The sequence below is a fragment of the Brachyhypopomus gauderio genome, chromosome 2, assembly GCF_052324685.1.
Source record: "Brachyhypopomus gauderio isolate BG-103 chromosome 2, BGAUD_0.2, whole genome shotgun sequence".
Taxonomy (NCBI): domain Eukaryota; kingdom Metazoa; phylum Chordata; class Actinopteri; order Gymnotiformes; family Hypopomidae; genus Brachyhypopomus; species Brachyhypopomus gauderio.
The window spans coordinates 45,990,879-46,007,195 of record NC_135212.1 but is presented as its reverse complement, the minus strand read 5'-3'; the positions used below and the strand labels follow the sequence as shown (position 1 = coordinate 46,007,195).

Sequence of the window (16,317 nt, the reverse complement as noted above, 5' to 3'; positions counted from 1 at the left end):
CTTTCAACACTAACTGTTTAGCACTGATCTCTATGCTAATCTAAGTCTAGCTTTACTAAATGTAAGGGGATTTATGATTGTACTGTTTGTGACCCTTAATTTGAACATTCTGATAATTCTATTATGTCTGTCCCTCAGCTAGAATGTCTTTTACGCCTGTATCCCTGCTTATCATGTACTTTTCCCTGCCCACACATCCTAACTGTCTCTACTGTACCTCCTTACCCAGTAATACTATATATCTGTATTAACCAGCTGTTTTACAACACATCTTCTGTATTTAAATAGCTGTCTCCTTTAATACATTTTATGACTCTTTCCTGACACCAGGTACGGAACACTTGACGGCTTAATAAATTCACATTGATATTTGTGAACTCTGATGGATATAATCTATGGATATAATCAAATTTTTTCAAGAAATTGCAAATTCCTATGCAAACATACACATGCTTTGAATGAAAAAGTTTTTTTTATTATTCAAATAAATTCAAAATAAAAGTGAAAACTGGCGTACTACATACATGCCTTCAAATCTATAAAACCTCTCCATTCTTGGGTATTGAATTGTACAAAATAGCTGTTATTTACAGATGTCAGGTCCAGACCTCAATGACATCACCATCTTCCATATCCAGCTGTGATGGAGTCTGAACATGTGACACTTTTGAGCCATCAAATAGAAAAACAACCTTTCGTTTAGCGGTGACTGGGAGACTGGACGTATACTGAGACAGGACAGAACCCAGAGGAGCGTCCTGTGGAAAGAAGGACTTGAATAAGAATGAATAAATACAAGGATCGATGTACATCTTTAGTATTTAAACTAAAGAGGACAACAGAATGCCCCAGAGATAATCTTGTACTAAAACAAATGAAGACAAATGTAAACCTTATGCGAACCTTATGTAAGGCATATTCCTGTGCAGATCCTTTGTCTTTGCCTTGGAGTCGCACGGTGATGACATCACCGCCCTTGCTTTCCTCATCCTTGTCCTCCGTTATCACAACACAGTCTAGATACAGAAGATACAGCACAAACAATAAGGAGAGAAGAGGTAAAACATTCCAAGGGTTTAATGGACTGCAACGCAGGTATCCACTGTGTTCAAGCACTGTCCATAATAATAATGATGAATCCTAATATCAGATACAATAAAGATTCTTCATTTCCGACCCCACTTACCTATGATGTCAGCAATGCCCAGATTTAACTCTATTGCCGTGGAGTGTAGAGGAAGCTCTGTGTCTTTGCGGAGTAACATTATTTGAGAGGAGGGGACTTTAAGTTTGATAGATAATTGATCCACGGCCTTAATCAAAGGATCTGTCTGCAAAAATATTTTTAAAAAGACATTAAAATGTCTGTGTTACAACTTCCATTTCTCCTCCTGAATTTAGCACAGATATGTTTTATACACCAGTTTCTATCCTCTTCAGCAGTTCTAGTAGATGTTTACAATAAAACTGACCTCAAAACACCATCTAGAATAATACAGATATATTTGTCCATTTTCTGATGACACGAGATAGCAAAATTCTATGTCTATGCAAATCTCATGTGTCATTATGTCATGTGCTGCCTACAGGGACTGAATTTAGAGTGTCAACATAAAAGGAATGTCTACCTTACCGAAAGCACTGGGATTTTGTACACATCTGTTCGCCAGCGAAATTTCAGTGAAATTTTTCGGACCTTTTCTCTGGGTTTGGCCAGAGGCTTTTTGTTTTTATCTTTAGAGGAAATTATAATAATGTCGTCATCATCATCATAGTCACTTGTGGAGGAGGAGTGGTCACTATACTGCGGAATATCTTCTGGTCTTTCAGGTGACGGACACATGAGAGAACCAATTGCATTCAGCTTTTTGTTGATCTCTCTGATGGAAAAAACAGAATTTCTTTCTTTTTTTTGTTAAAAGAAAAAGGCTAGGAACGTTTCTGTTCGGCAGACTAACTTCTGTATTGGTAAACTAAATCATACTGTATAGTAGCAATTTTTTTTGCTTATCTAGTATACAAAATTATTTAAGATGGTTTTGGCTGGTGACTTGCATATTTAGAAGTACATTTTTTCTCCTCTGCCATATTTAGGATTTTAGCATTGACTGACAAATAAATAATTAATATAAATTATATATATATATATATATATATATATAAACTATATAATTATTTTGTTGTACATTTTAAGTTAAATTACTACGTTCACAACTTTCACTTACCTTATTTTTTTTTTTGCCCGGTGTGTTTGTGTGAAAGCTGGATTACAAGGAGGTGGGGGTGGAGAGGGGGATTTGATGTCCTCTCTAAGAAAAAGACCAGTGTGTTTAGCCCTTCCTTCAGTAAAACACCCTTTATTACTTTATTAATTTTGTGCTTGTAGACTGGTTATCACTTATTTTTACTGAAACTCACTGAGGTTGTTTTTGTTCTGGCTCCTCCTCCGAGTCGCTCAAAGTAACAGTCATTGGCTCCGTCTTACTTTTGGGCGGAGTCGAAGACCACAGTGGGACTTCCTCTTCATCTCCTTCTGTAGAATAAACCATACATAGAAGAGGAGGGTTTTTCATGCATGCACAACTATATTCAAATGGAATAATTACTTAACCTGAGTCACATGAAAAGTGTAATGTCTTGTGAAGGGTCCAAACTACTCTGTGATATTATTTTCATGTAAAGTGCATTACATGAAGTGTAAGATGTGTTCAAATGAAGAAAGTGCTGATAAATTAGCTGTTGAGGTATACCTGTTACGCCCACTTGCCTGAAGGCTACTGGCTTCAATTTTAGACAGCGGTTTACCTGAAATAAAATGGCAATATCCATTACATGTTCCTAACAGCGACCGTGATTGCCCGATCGTTTACTTTCAAGCAAGGGAGCCAAGCCAATACCAGTGTGCCTCAGATAAAGCCAGTCACTTCGCATAACAAATACCATCAAGCAATATTAACTTACTACTAAAAATGCAGTTCATATAGACAAAGAAAACAACTACACCAATTCCCAGCACAGAGGTCACCAAAATGAAAAGAAAGTTACAAAGGAAATCCACCGAGGTGTTCAGGATATCAAAGACCTGGAGGACTGAGACGTTATTTGGTGCCAACGTATAACCACTATAAAATAAAAAGTACTGTACCTTACTAGAGTAAATAGGTACGGCTGTGATGGATGATGGATCAACAACACACCGTCGTTTCGGAGGCGGGTTCGGCCGTCTGGTCCCTGTGATCTCCCCATCACTGTCGCTGTCTGATACCTGCTTGGACAGGGAACATCTCGTGTCAGTGTGATGCCACTACGAGTGTAAGTGAGGCGAGTCACACCAGTACGAGTCAACATGTACTGTGGGCATTTCTGTACAATTCAAGGGTACAACATCAACCAGCACAATTATTATTATCTCTAAATAACAGAAGGCAACCTCGATACATACAACGGACGCAAATACTATAAATACTTAATATCTAAATAACTTATTCCAACTGTTAGCCGGACATCTAAACATGTAATATGGTTTAAAACAACACTCGCTTGCTAGCTCAGCTAACTAGCTACCGAAGACTGTTAGCTCATAGTGGTGTAGCAATCGATCTACATGATTACTTTAGGATTAAAAAAACAATGTAGCGATATCGCTTGGCTAATAAAATATAGCTAATAATGCACTATAAAGTGAGGTCGAGACTTTAACCTAGCTGTCTAACTTACCACTTCTGTCATCATACGTCTCCGCGCTCATTACTGCTACATGGAAACGTAACATCATTTCCAGCCAATCGTGGACTTTATAACGGGACCGGAAGTTGCGTCATAAACAGGACCAGAGCAATAAACAACAAATTCATTATAAAACACAACCCTCATAATATTTAAAGTACGGTTACAAGTTCAGTAATTCTCAAATACGCCAAATAACAATATTTTCAATGACAAGTGATAAATTGGCTTAAATACTATCGTATTGACAAAATGGCTTATACAAATTAATACAGTGACAATCGGCAGGGGTGTAAACGTTTCATCAGGGAAATATATATTGTAATAGTTATAACTACAGGTATGAATGATATACATTTATGTTTCACCACCACCCCTTTCCCAAAATAACCCCACCTATTTTGGGAAGGGGGGTTCTTAATTAGGAAGCGCCCCCAGACCGATCCCCCAAATTTTTTATAAATCACGTCCCTAAGATTAAACCCATATTTCTCTCTCTCTCTCTCTCTCTCTCTCTCTCTCTCTCTCTCTCTCAAAAAATACACTCAAATCCTGGAAGGTATTTATTTTTACATTTACACAATTCACCCACACAGGAACATACAAAAAAAAAAAAAAAACATACATGACCTGACACTGCAGATCAAACCTGCTGTCAATCAAGGCATTGTATAATGATGAAGTCCTGGTAAAAAAAAAAAAAACAAAAACTGGGGTAATGTACTGTTCATATTATCCTAATAGAAAAAGTCTTTTGCAAATATAAATAGAGAGTGAACTGTGAATAAGCCCATCACAGTGGTGATGCTAAATCAACATTCCTCCTCAGGAATGTCCGGATACGAGGCGTTCATTCACTTGCTCCATGTCCTCATTTCTTTTTGTTTTCTTTGCAAGCCACAACATATCTCTGGGCTACGTTGAGAGGTGGCGAGTATCCATCTGCGTAGGAAGTGTCTTCAAACAGCACTGAATAGTCGTCCTGGGGCTGCAATTGAAGTTGGACTGCTTAAAACATGAGGCATCGTATGGCCTATTAAACCTGGAAATATCTGTCTATATCTCTCCAACACGACATCGTGTTGATGCTGCCAATTGGCATTGGCACCTTTGTCATTTAACCAACAGAAGAAATAATGCTTTTCATAGCAAAACACTGGCACATATTAACAAGGTGCAGGAGTCTGACCATCTCTTAATGACAATTAATAACCCTCTGTGTGTCTTTCCCTCTCTCACCCGGTGTGGGGGGGCATGAATCAGGGCTCTGTAGAAGCAGGTGGTCTGTGGGTAGAGGGCCAGCACCAGCTGGTCTTTGCTGAACAGGGCCTCTGGGTCCGTCTCAGGGTTGGCCTTCCACTGCGGCAATGGGATGATCCTTCTACGACTCAGTGTGTGCCTCCTAAAGCCAGTGAAGAGGTCAAGACCCAAGACCAAGGTCAGGAGGAGAGACAGTCAGGAGGAGAGACAGTCAGGAGGGCAGACAATCAAGAGGAGACATGAAGAACCAAAAAACAGGAGAAAAAATCCTGATAATTAAAAAATGTTAAATGAAAAATCCAGATCCTAGCTCTACACTTACTCTTTTCCTTCTTCGTCGATGTCATCCACTTCATACCTGAGAAAATGGACAAACGTGAATCCAGGTCCTTAGCCCAACTCTCAGAAACAGTTTGGAAATGGTCACATTCCCAAACCTTCACCATTTCTCTGACTCGTATAAGAACTTCATAGTGGCTTATTTATTGCATTCTAATGGTTTACATCGCTATTAATGGATTCACAGTAACATGCTGTTTAGCTAGCAGACATTACTTGTTGGTGGAGTGGCTGTAGCTGACCACCTCGGCCAGTATCCACTGCTCATCTCCGTCCACGGCCTTCACCCGAGCTGCCACTTTATCCCCCTGCTTGGCCACGTAGTCACTGCTGGCAGGAATGGCTCCACACAGAGGGGGCGGGCTGAGCAACAGCGGGAACAGGGTTACACTTCACTGTGGTCTGAAGGCATCGGTGCTCATCGTTGTTAGGAAACAGCACGAACACAGGCTAGGCTCAGCATGAGACCGGATTACACACACAAACACAGCAGGGGAGGACCTGGGACAGGGGGAACCAGGGAAAGCCGCTAGGAAGAGACGGAAAAGGGAAAGTGAGATGGAGATGGGTTAAATGCGAGGCCTACCTTTCGCCTGGCTTGCCGATCCAAAGAGGAAGCGTCATGGCTGACTGCTGAAGCAGGGTCATTAGTACACCTCTCCGCATGGTTTTCCTGGGTGGGTCACTGTCATTGTACACCCCAGCCATCTTGGCAGCTGAGACAGATGAAGGACATTTGCAAGTCAGCCATTACCGTAGACTTACTTACTTGCTCTCTCTCTCTCTCTCTCTCTCACACACACACACACTCACTCACTCACTCACCGATACGTCTCTCCTCTAGTAAGGATTTAATTTCTGCAATTTTGTCAAGAGCATATCGTAGTATGCTGTGGAAGAAAGATGCATATATTAAAATCTCACATCGACACTGATTCACTATATCATCTAAGGAAGCAACATCTGCGTATACAGAAGGTAGACAAGAGAACCAACTTTTCAATGTTACACCACAAGATGGAGCTCTATTATTGCAAAACAAAACAATCTGTACCATAGATATATTTACAACACTAATTTCTTTAATGAGTATGAAGCATGACTGATAGTTCTGATACACACACACACACACACACAAGTATATGTTGTTGACCTGGAATTTTGATATCAGTACGTATGTGTCTTTGCATACTCTACCCTTCAGATAAATACTTTCAGCTTATCTTGTTTATCTTTCGTAGTTGACTGAAGCCATATAACGACTTTCACTTAAACTGAAAGGCACATGAGGACAGACCATGTGCAACACTTAGCTGGTTACCTGCACTCGGCTTCTGCATCTGCTTTGGCTGTCGTGTACAGTCCACGGAGCTTCGTCCGATAGTACGGAGAGGCTGGAAAGAGAGACACCTCACACATTAGTGTGCTTTGTGACTTTTCCATCGACCTGAGATTTTCAGTAGCAGTAGCCTTGGTTAATATATATAAATATATATAAATTATGGATACTAATAAATGTTGCTGACTAACTCTTGTTTTCAGTCTGCATCCTTTCGTGTGTCTTCTGGATGTTGAGCAGGTTGTGTTCACTGCGTGAGCGCTCCTCCTTCACATAGGACAGAAAAAACACGGTTAAAACAAGAGAACCGCTGGAGAACCAGTTCAATTTAAGGCATGACAAGAATTCCCAATTCCCCAACCTTAGTCGAAATGGGACTTAAAACAGGATAAAGAACACAAACCTGAGTTTGCTTAATCAGCCGATGGAGCTCAGTCAACAGTTCAGCAATTTTGGTGTCTGTAGAGACCAATGCCATCGTACCTGAAGAAGAACACCTAAATATGCATCTAAATATAGAATTGTGACACCCCCCCCCCCCCCCCCCACCTCAATATGCTTTATCACACAAATAATTCAGCTGTAATTAAATTAAACCAACTAATCACAAGCCTTCAGCAAAACCCCCAAAAGATTTCAGACACGTGAGCAAATGAGTAACTGCTCAATGATGAAATAACAACACAGCAGCTGCACGCTGAACAGGCAATAAACACAATCTGAGAGTTCACTGCATCCTACACCTAGTAACGAGATTTATACTCTGGTTGTGTCTCTACATGTACAGTATATGTAGCACACATCACAGAGCCGACACGTCCACGTTACTTTAACACAACTATCTACAAGCGTTTTCATTGCGGCTAAATGAGCATTAGCTAGCTAGCAACCTCTAGCACATCAATATGTGTGCTATCGTTAGCTTCACGGGTAAAGCATAGCTAAAGGTACTCTGCCAAAATTGGTAGTCCTGAAAAGCGTAAAGCTTAAATGCGTATTCGGTACGTTTCTATTGCACTAAGTAATAACGTCCGTTTAGCACTCATAAACACGCTTACCTGTCTTTTAGGTTTGTTTTCGGCTGGAGTAGGATGACTAGCTAGCTAGGCCTTGTACAGGAACCTTGTTGGGACATTAAATACGACATGTTTTGAAAACGCGTCAAGTAGATTTATATTGAATTACATGTTCATTATACATACATTATATCTACTATATACGAATATACTACATTATATAAATAAATAAATATATAAGCAATATATATAGGCTATATATATATATAATGTATGCAATGGATAATCGAAATATGTGCCTTTAAAAAATAATGTGTTCTATAGATCAAGAAAAATAGATTTTTATTTTATACACATTTGAAGCTACATTTTAGATCAGTAATCAGTTTAATAATGTACAGTTAATTTTCAACTCGGTCACCTCAAAACATGGTTGATCTAACCTCAGTCTGAGTAAAAGCGAGAGAGAGAGAGAGAGAGAGAGAGAGAGGGCAAGAGTCATATAAAAATTGTAGTTGAGGACGTTTCAGACAGAGGTCCTTCATTAGCTTAATTGAAATATATGACTTTAGAAGTAAAAAAAAAGAATTAATTTTCCTTATTTATAAATGATATAGTTTTAATTTTATACACACCTGAAGTTACATTTTTGACAGGTGTAAACACCTTTGTTTTCTCATTATTACTGATGCTTGTGATTGAACAACAATGTATCTTTAACATCTGTTTCCACAGTCCACCACACAAGGCCTTATTGACTGTTTAGACTAAGCCATGTTTAGTGCCACGTCAACATTAGTAATAACGGTGTTATAGACCCAGTTGTAAAAAAAAATGGGCTTTGTTTGCAGCGTGTGCTTCCACTGGCCCAAGCTTTACATAAAATCCTTAATTTGGAAAATTATAATTTGTATAATTGTATTTCAGAACTCTTAGAACAACCTTTGGGAGAAGTTGTGTTCTTTCACTTTTTGTACAGCATATATATATATATATATATATATATATATATATATATATATATATATATATATATATATATATATATATATAATGTCACAAAAGAGTTTAAAATTGAAAATGCATTTTACTTTTGCTTGAGAAAGAAGAAGGTATGCACACATTTTCATTTTTATATTTACATTTTTCATTGACTAGATTATGTTTAGACTAGCTGCAATATCTGACATTGTGAGAGTCCAACGTCTGCAAACAGTTTGATAATGTGAAGTTAATTTTCAACTGGGTCACCTAAAAACAGGGTTGATCTGACCTCTGAATAAATGCATAAGCAAATAAGAGAGAGGGAGGGAGAGAGAGAGAGAGAGAGAGGCATAGACTGAAAGCAGGAGATAGATAATCAGATAAAGATAGAGAGAAAGAGAGGGAGAGAGATCTAGAAAGATGTTTTCACAGCAAAAAATTTATGAATTGTTTAACTCAGCTAATCTTAATATTTACTGTACCAAATGTTCTATTTGCAGTGACACCAATTACAATGAAAGTGTAAAAAAACAATTTTTTCCCTCTCATTAAGGAGGAAAAAGAGTAAACAAGAGAGTACTAAAGAAATAATATGTATAAAGAATATATACAAAGATGTACTGAATTTCAACAGAACTTAAGTATGCTTGCTATAAATTCCTGCTAGAGGCTTAAAGATTGCTCACATAAAAAGAGAGGAAAGAGAAAAAACGGATTCCAATGCACAAACAGCTGTACTACCCGGTGGTGTGTTTACATGCGCTACACCGCAAGACAGAGTGAGGATTGTTAACAAGCAGTACAGGTTGTTCTTCTCATGGGCTTCTCCCATGTTGATTATGAATGAAGTATGGGAATTGTGCCAAGGAGTTTCTGTGTCACGTACTGAACGTATTTACCGCATCCATAAATGTTGAGTTAACATACCCAAGCTGCGTACTCTGGAACATTCCAGACCACAGCCACAAACCATTGCCATAGTCAGACCCAAAACACAGCTTCCTTACGGGAGGCCACGTCAGCACTCTATCCAGACACCACAAAGAACTTGATTTTGCTTATTGCAGAACACAAAATCCTCTTTTCCTGAGGTGTCATCAAAAAGAGTATCATGAAAAATAAAGACTTTAAATGTACCTGTTCATTACATGTAGAAATCAACATGATATTTAAAGAAATTCCAATATATTGTAAATACAGCAATGTAAATATGTATTGAATATATATGTTCAACATATTGAATGTTATGTTTAGCATGCTGAGTAAAAAGAGGAATGATTATTGAGACACTGTTGCAGGACGTGGGAAGTGTGAGAGCACGGACAGGTGTGGTCACGTGACAGCAACATAAACAACTAATCTGTTATGGCTGTGGGCAGAGCGGCAACAATTTTAAGGATTAAGGGATTAAAGGATAGAATACAATAGAATTACTTCATAAATGAAGTAAATGATCAAGTTGGGCTCGCAGCATAAATAGTCGCTGTAAAATAAAGTTGTTAATAGCTAAACAAGTACATATTTTTGCATGGTTGTTGTCATGGCCGTCAAACATTAACTGGAATGTGGTGCAATGTTATGAGGCGGGAGCAGAGGGGCCGGAGGGGGGGGGGGGGGGAGAAGGGGCCGGAGGAGGGGCTAGAGTGACCGGAGGAGGGGCCAGAGGGACCGGAGGAGGGGCAGCTCCTCTTTAAAAGGAGCGAAACGCATGTAAACAACGGAGCGTGGAGGACACGGCGAACTTGGAGCAAGCTCTTTCACTAGTATCGCCTTTATTTTCAGTAGACCGAGCTAAAATCGTCTGTGCGTTGTTTTGTTTAACCTGTCATACTCTCGGAAGTATTTCGAAAACTAAAGTACAGTTTATAACTTGTTTGATTTTTGTGTAGTGCTTTAAAAACACAAAAATGAGTCACGTCGATGTGAAAAACCTTAAGCCCACAACATTTGAGAACTGCTACTATGACCAATATGAATACTACAACCTGACAGACCGTTATGTTGGTAAGTTTTTTGATCGTTAACGACCTGTTTTCCTGAGGTAAGTGTTTTAGTAACGTACTTTATTGGTGTGAACGGCAGAGTGCGCTAGCCGCAAAGGAAGGACGAAGAAAGAGGCTCAGTGCAACACAAACAAACACAGTCCTGCAGGACATGAGCGCAAAGTCGTCGAGAAACTTAAGAACTCCGAAAAGAAGAACAAAGAATGAAATGAGGTAAATCGTTTACGCATCTATAGTCTATACGGGTTATATGACGGGTAAACAACTGGCGTGAATGTTACCTAAAGGCTGTATATCACTTCCACAATAATACCTAAAGGCTGTATATCACTTCCAGAACGTTTGCCTCTGTTTTCAGATTTCTTCGGACGGCTTAAACTGACAACCGACCTAGGGCGCCTCGGCGACGGATTTCAAAGAGAAGAAGACAGGAGGGACTTCCGAAGTTCACTCCAGTTATGAAGAAGACTGCTGGGATATGAGACCACGGGACCAACCCGTAGCGAGTGTTTTATATAGGCTCGAGTTTTCAGAGGCATGTGCGGTCTGCTGTGCTATGCAGAGCTGCACACCTGTTCAGGTGAACCCTGGTGAAACTGACGTGCACGTGCTGTAATAGTTGACGTCAGTGGTACTTTTATGTTTTTATACCTGTCTTTGTATGTTGAATGAACAATATAAAATGTTCAAATTCTTGATGCTCCAGTGTATTTTTTTTTGTCGTTGTTGCTACATTTATGTCTTGCGCCCATCTACCTCCCAAAGTGCTGCTCAATTTAGACTATATGAACCAAGATACAGTCACTGGCTGTATTTAACATTTTTTCACTTTACACATTTAGTAAATGCATGTACTTAATTCAAATGGAACAAGCTATTATTAGTCAGTAACTGTAGATAGAGCCCATGTGATTTTGCGGCTCTCTTATTCAGAAACTGTGGCTACATGCACGGTGATCAGTAAACACATTATGAACTGCACTTTCATCAGACGTAAAAATATTCCATCTTGTTATTATTTCTGGTTTGGATTTTATGTCACAGCTCTATTCTTTTTATGTTTTGTTTATGTGACAGAACAAAACAGTGTTAAAATGTTAGGTTTGATTCAGTTTGCTTCATTATTAACAAGATCAAGATCTCTTTCAGGCTGACAATGTTATGACACTTATTAATCGTTGAAAATAGCTGTGTGTCTCCCATGAATCCTTCTCAAACTGTGGTTTCAACAATTACCAAGAGATGGCAGTACTGTAGACTTGAAATGTTGAATCAGGAACCCACAAGAGTAAACCACAGTATGCAAATTGATTGGACTATAATCCCAAACTAATGCAAAGAAGTACAAATCAGTTAGGATGGACTGTGTACCCTATAGCTTTAAGTCAGTTAATCTTCTCATTATGAAACTGTACTTTAGTTAAAAGGTGACAATTTTAGAAACATTATACATTGGACAGAGAGAGATAATAAATGCACACTCAAGCATAACTTGCAAAGACTCACCAAGACTCACAAGCATTCAAACGGCTCACATTATGCAAGTAAATTTGCATAATGTCTATATTGTGAAATGGTCAATGAGACAGGCGTGGTAAAATTAGACACATAGTTATTAAAGCAGACACAGTACCCAGTACACTTACTAGGGCAGTGATGTATGTAAAGCAAATGTTTGAGCTCAGGGTTTTGCACCAGGAAGTGAAACTCTTTAGATTAGAGCAATAAAAGTCAGACTTTTGTTACTGACCTAGAGTGGCCAAGTAAGAACTTCTTCTCCTTTTGTCATTCTGGCTTCCCCTTCCTTTCTTGGCTCAGTTCTTTCTCTCTGTGTGTATTGGCATTTAAAATCAGCTTAAGAAAGTTGATGTTGCTTGTCATACAATTGCCCAGGGCAGAGTGTTCATGGAATTGAAAAACCGATGAATTCAGACCAATTAAGGTCTTGTTTGTTTATAAAGCATTGATCAGTGAAACACAACTGTGAAAATAACCAGCAGCGTTTCATTAGCATTCAGCACCTCATAATTCATCAAGTATGGTGCTATGCAAAAATGGGAAGAAACGACGGCGTTTAAAAAATACTGTAAATGTGTAAAAGAAATGGTACAATAATTTGCAATAGATTAAGAGAGTGAGGGCTCCTGAAAGTAATAATAATTTAATGAATAATTTAATGAATGGATTGAATATAAATAGCAATATGGCTTTTTAGATTGTGCTGAAACAATTCCTTTAGATTATTTATAAATAATATTAACATTCATTACAAGGCTTCTGTATTGTCATAGTGTGCATATTTGATTGCAACAAAAGCAAAACATTATATCCCATCACTAATTGTCTATAAGCAACATTCAGAAGACAAAAAGAGCAATTTCACAAGTTGATACCACTCTATAAGAGCATAGCCAAGCCCCCCAGCCCCCACACACAGATATTGGAAGAGTCACATCACACATTTCTCCTCCTTGTCTAACATTCCACTTGTACCGTAACACTGCATAATCCATTTATGTAATTTTACACACCCCCTCATATTCTAATACTTTACTGTTTTCTTTCCCTGAGTTTCATGTGTTCAGTTCACCCCACACACACACACACACACACACACACACGCACGCACGCGTGCACACACACACACACACACACACACACACACACACGCACGCACACAAACACGCACGCACACAAACACGCACACACACACACACACACACACGCACACAAACACGCACGCACACAAACACGCACGCACACAAACACACACACACACACACACACACACTTATGCCTGTAAATTATCTGATTTTGCAGACACACTCCTGTGGCTGCTGTGGAAAATATGAACTTCTGTTTTCAAGTGCCTCTTGAGGTGTACTTCATGTCTGATTCATCTGATTCCCTTGGAATTACATTTGCTGGAATACTGATTCCTTGCCCAATAATTATCTTAATGCCCTCTTTTCCTGCCCAACAGGATACAGTAGGGTATAATATTTGAGACTGTCCAAAGTAGACTACTATATTAGATTGTTGAGGTGAGAGGTCTATCTGAAATATCATGCACATGCAATACAGTCATCAGATGAAACATCAGACATGAACCACGAGCTTAACTGGGTCCAAAATAATGTGTTCTCCTGTGCTGTTCAGTTCCACAGGGTCTGCCCAGTCCTTCCTAACCCCTTGGGTTTCTCTCCTCTCTCAGTCCCTTTCTCTCTACTGATGGTTTGAGAAACTCCTCTTGTTGCTTAGCAACTAGCCTTTGGAAATTCCTAAAGAGCCCATGGAGAGCACAGACAATTCTTACGCGTGTGTGTGTGTCCGTGCACGTGCGTGAACCCAAGGTGTGTGTGTAAGATGTCAGTGTGATGATGCCTCCTGACAGGGTCAGGCAGGTGTGCAGGTGTGCAGGTGTGCAGGTGTGCATCCATGGGAAAGGGAGCCAAGAAGGGACCACATGGATGGGAGGAACGGGGTTCCAGTGACGGTGGACATCTGCTGAGGGCATGGAGCCACACCGCTCCAGGCAGCAGATCACCGCTGGCATATGGATGTGGACAACCTCAAGCACCAACTGAAGCCTCATACTGATCCAAAGCTTCAGGATTATATGACGTTTTGATCTCGGATGTATCGTCTAATCTCATGGTCTCTAATGGATCATTTGAAGAGATATTTTAATGATTGAGCATTATTCTATTGTTCTACACAAGAATGAGATCTCAGGGAAAGCTATAACCGCTCAAAGTGCCCATACACATAATACCAACAATTCATACCTCAAACAAATGTCTATGAAATGCGGAATACTAGAATGAGCTGTATTGGAACAGGATGGTGTCTGAAACCATTAAGAAGTTAGATTTCCAGGAGAACTGATATAATCATGATTTTCATACAGTGGAAACCAACCCACAGTGTCTGCAACCCAGAGTTGATCAGCTGGTACTTTAGGACCATGGTGTCAACACTGGTTCCATCTCCTTGCACTAGCTCTTGAATTCACCATCATACTCTCCACCTTGTCAAAGAAAGGGTTCTAATTAGTGAAGTTAGCTAATGCCGTATAGTGTTGGAACAAAAACCCGAGGACACTTGGACCTTTGCCGACCTGTACTGCATAACACTGACGTGTCAATGCTTTCAATGCTTTCAATGTTTCACTCCTCCTGTTACATCCACTCCACTGTCCTGTTTACAAGTCCCCTTTTCTCCGGTTCATTGGCCTAGTCTCTCCATACCAGACCATCTCGTTTTCAAAGGCTCTTTCTCACCTGCTGTTCCTACCCGCTTCTATCTGTCCTCCTATTTCCTCCTTTCTGCCTCCTGCCTATCTCATCTCTGTTTTCATTCACACGCTATAGGACTCGCTCTCCCTACTGACAATTAGCAGAGTGCCTGAGACTGCTGGCATTGTAATAATAAGCTTCAGCCTTATTATGCTTAATGTGCCTTAATAAATTGAGATGATAACAATCAAGGTCTAATTTTGTTCCGATTAAATGCTCATTTTTCTTAGACCTTTGCTCGACTCATTCCGTTTCATTCCTTCTCGTTCAGTTCTCTTTCTCTCAGTCCATCTTTTTCCTTCTCTCCCCAAACTCTTTATTTTCCTCTCTGGAAAACTGCTTTTCTTAAAAAAGGGACCCAGGAAAGTCCAAAACAGTGAAGAATACAACTGGCTTAGCTTTCTCATTTCCATGGTGATACTCTGGTCAGAGTTTAGGGGACAGTACATCATGTCTTTGATGTCTGTCTTTGTCAGTGTCACTGTCATACCCGTCTGTCTGCTATGTTCTTTACAACAATGTTCTCTTATTCCCTATCCTTGACTTATCTATTCATTGTATGTCCAGTGCATGTATGGTGATTTTATAATCACCATACATGTGATTTTATAAGACTATCCCCTGTTGTTTTTCAGACTGAACAAAATCAAGTGGGTTGTATTCATGAATTGCTCCTGAAATCCAGTAAAATGACTTGAATGTGAATGGATGAGACAACTTCACTTTAAATGTTTTCATATTTGTTATAATGTATGTCTGGTAACTCAGTTTTGCCACTTCAAGCTGAGATGAAAGCAGGTACAACCCACTTGATGAGGTTCCTGGCACCACCCAGGAAGTCTGCCAGATTGAAATTGTTTGCACAAAGTTGGCCTTAATAACTGAATAAACTGTGCTTGCACGCACCCTGCTAAAATCAGCAGAAAAACTTTGGAAAAAATAGCACATTTAATCCAACTGTGAACCATATTCCAAAAGTCTAACACGGTTGTTTATGTGTTAATACAATAATTTATTTTGCTTTTAACTCTTCATGTAATCTACCAAATTAGACATTTGATTCTGATCTCTGTAATATCCGCACAATGTTATCAAATATAAAACATGCAATAAGGACAGTCTCCCAAAGCCAAAACCCACGGCGATTCATAAAGCTGCTGCCTGTATTACCCTGCTAATGCTGCCAACTCTAGGGAATACACACATACCTGTGTCTCTTCAATCAAGCGCCTCGGTATCTCAAGTGTTTGAGGATGCGCGTGACCTTTTTGACACGCGCCCGTGGCGTGCTAAATGAACAAATGCTAATTAAGCCGACACGCTTAACTTGCAAACGGAATGATACCGTGCTC

The 16,317-nt window shown here is 39.5% G+C and overlaps 3 protein-coding genes across 6 annotated transcripts; 1 reads left to right on the top strand and 2 right to left on the bottom strand.

Moving 5' to 3' along the window:
• Positions 1-453: 453 nt before the first annotated feature.
• nfatc2ip (nuclear factor of activated T cells 2 interacting protein) lies at positions 454-3,869 on the bottom strand. The gene is made up of 9 exons (XM_076996962.1): positions 3,718-3,869; positions 3,146-3,265; positions 2,751-2,805; positions 2,419-2,533; positions 2,226-2,309; positions 1,634-1,880; positions 1,187-1,331; positions 904-1,016; positions 454-758 (listed from the first exon to the last, which is right to left on the bottom strand). The coding sequence occupies exons 1-9, from the start codon at positions 3,730-3,732 to the stop codon at positions 597-599; spliced, it is 1,056 nt and encodes a 351-aa protein (XP_076853077.1). The 5' UTR covers positions 3,733-3,869; the 3' UTR covers positions 454-596.
• A 447-nt stretch (positions 3,870-4,316) lies between these two features.
• On the bottom strand, positions 4,317-16,230 carry sgf29 (SAGA complex associated factor 29). Of its 3 annotated transcripts, none has more exons than XM_076996965.1 (10): positions 16,174-16,230; positions 7,068-7,147; positions 6,856-6,931; positions 6,647-6,719; positions 6,151-6,215; positions 5,912-6,041; positions 5,542-5,688; positions 5,309-5,344; positions 4,966-5,128; positions 4,317-4,714 (listed from the first exon to the last, which is right to left on the bottom strand). In XM_076996965.1, exons 2-10 carry the CDS (start codon positions 7,140-7,142, stop codon positions 4,598-4,600), a joined length of 882 nt encoding a protein of 293 aa, XP_076853080.1. In that variant the 5' UTR covers positions 7,143-7,147; positions 16,174-16,230; the 3' UTR covers positions 4,317-4,597. The 3 variants fall into 3 exon arrangements, with proteins under 3 accessions (XP_076853080.1, XP_076853078.1, XP_076853079.1); XM_076996963.1 differs by lacking the exon at positions 16,174-16,230 and adding an exon at positions 7,725-7,797 and having other exon boundaries at positions 7,068-7,148; XM_076996964.1 differs by lacking the exon at positions 16,174-16,230 and adding an exon at positions 7,408-7,784.
• Positions 10,363-11,365, top strand: nupr1b (nuclear protein 1b). Of its 2 annotated transcripts, none has more exons than XM_076997513.1 (3): positions 10,363-10,668; positions 10,747-10,880; positions 11,005-11,365. In XM_076997513.1, exons 1-2 carry the CDS (start codon positions 10,572-10,574, stop codon positions 10,872-10,874), a joined length of 225 nt encoding a protein of 74 aa, XP_076853628.1. In that variant the 5' UTR covers positions 10,363-10,571; the 3' UTR covers positions 10,875-10,880; positions 11,005-11,365. The 2 variants fall into 2 exon arrangements, with proteins under 2 accessions (XP_076853628.1, XP_076853627.1); XM_076997512.1 differs by having other exon boundaries at positions 10,368-10,668; positions 11,026-11,365.
• Positions 16,231-16,317: the final 87 nt, after the last annotated feature.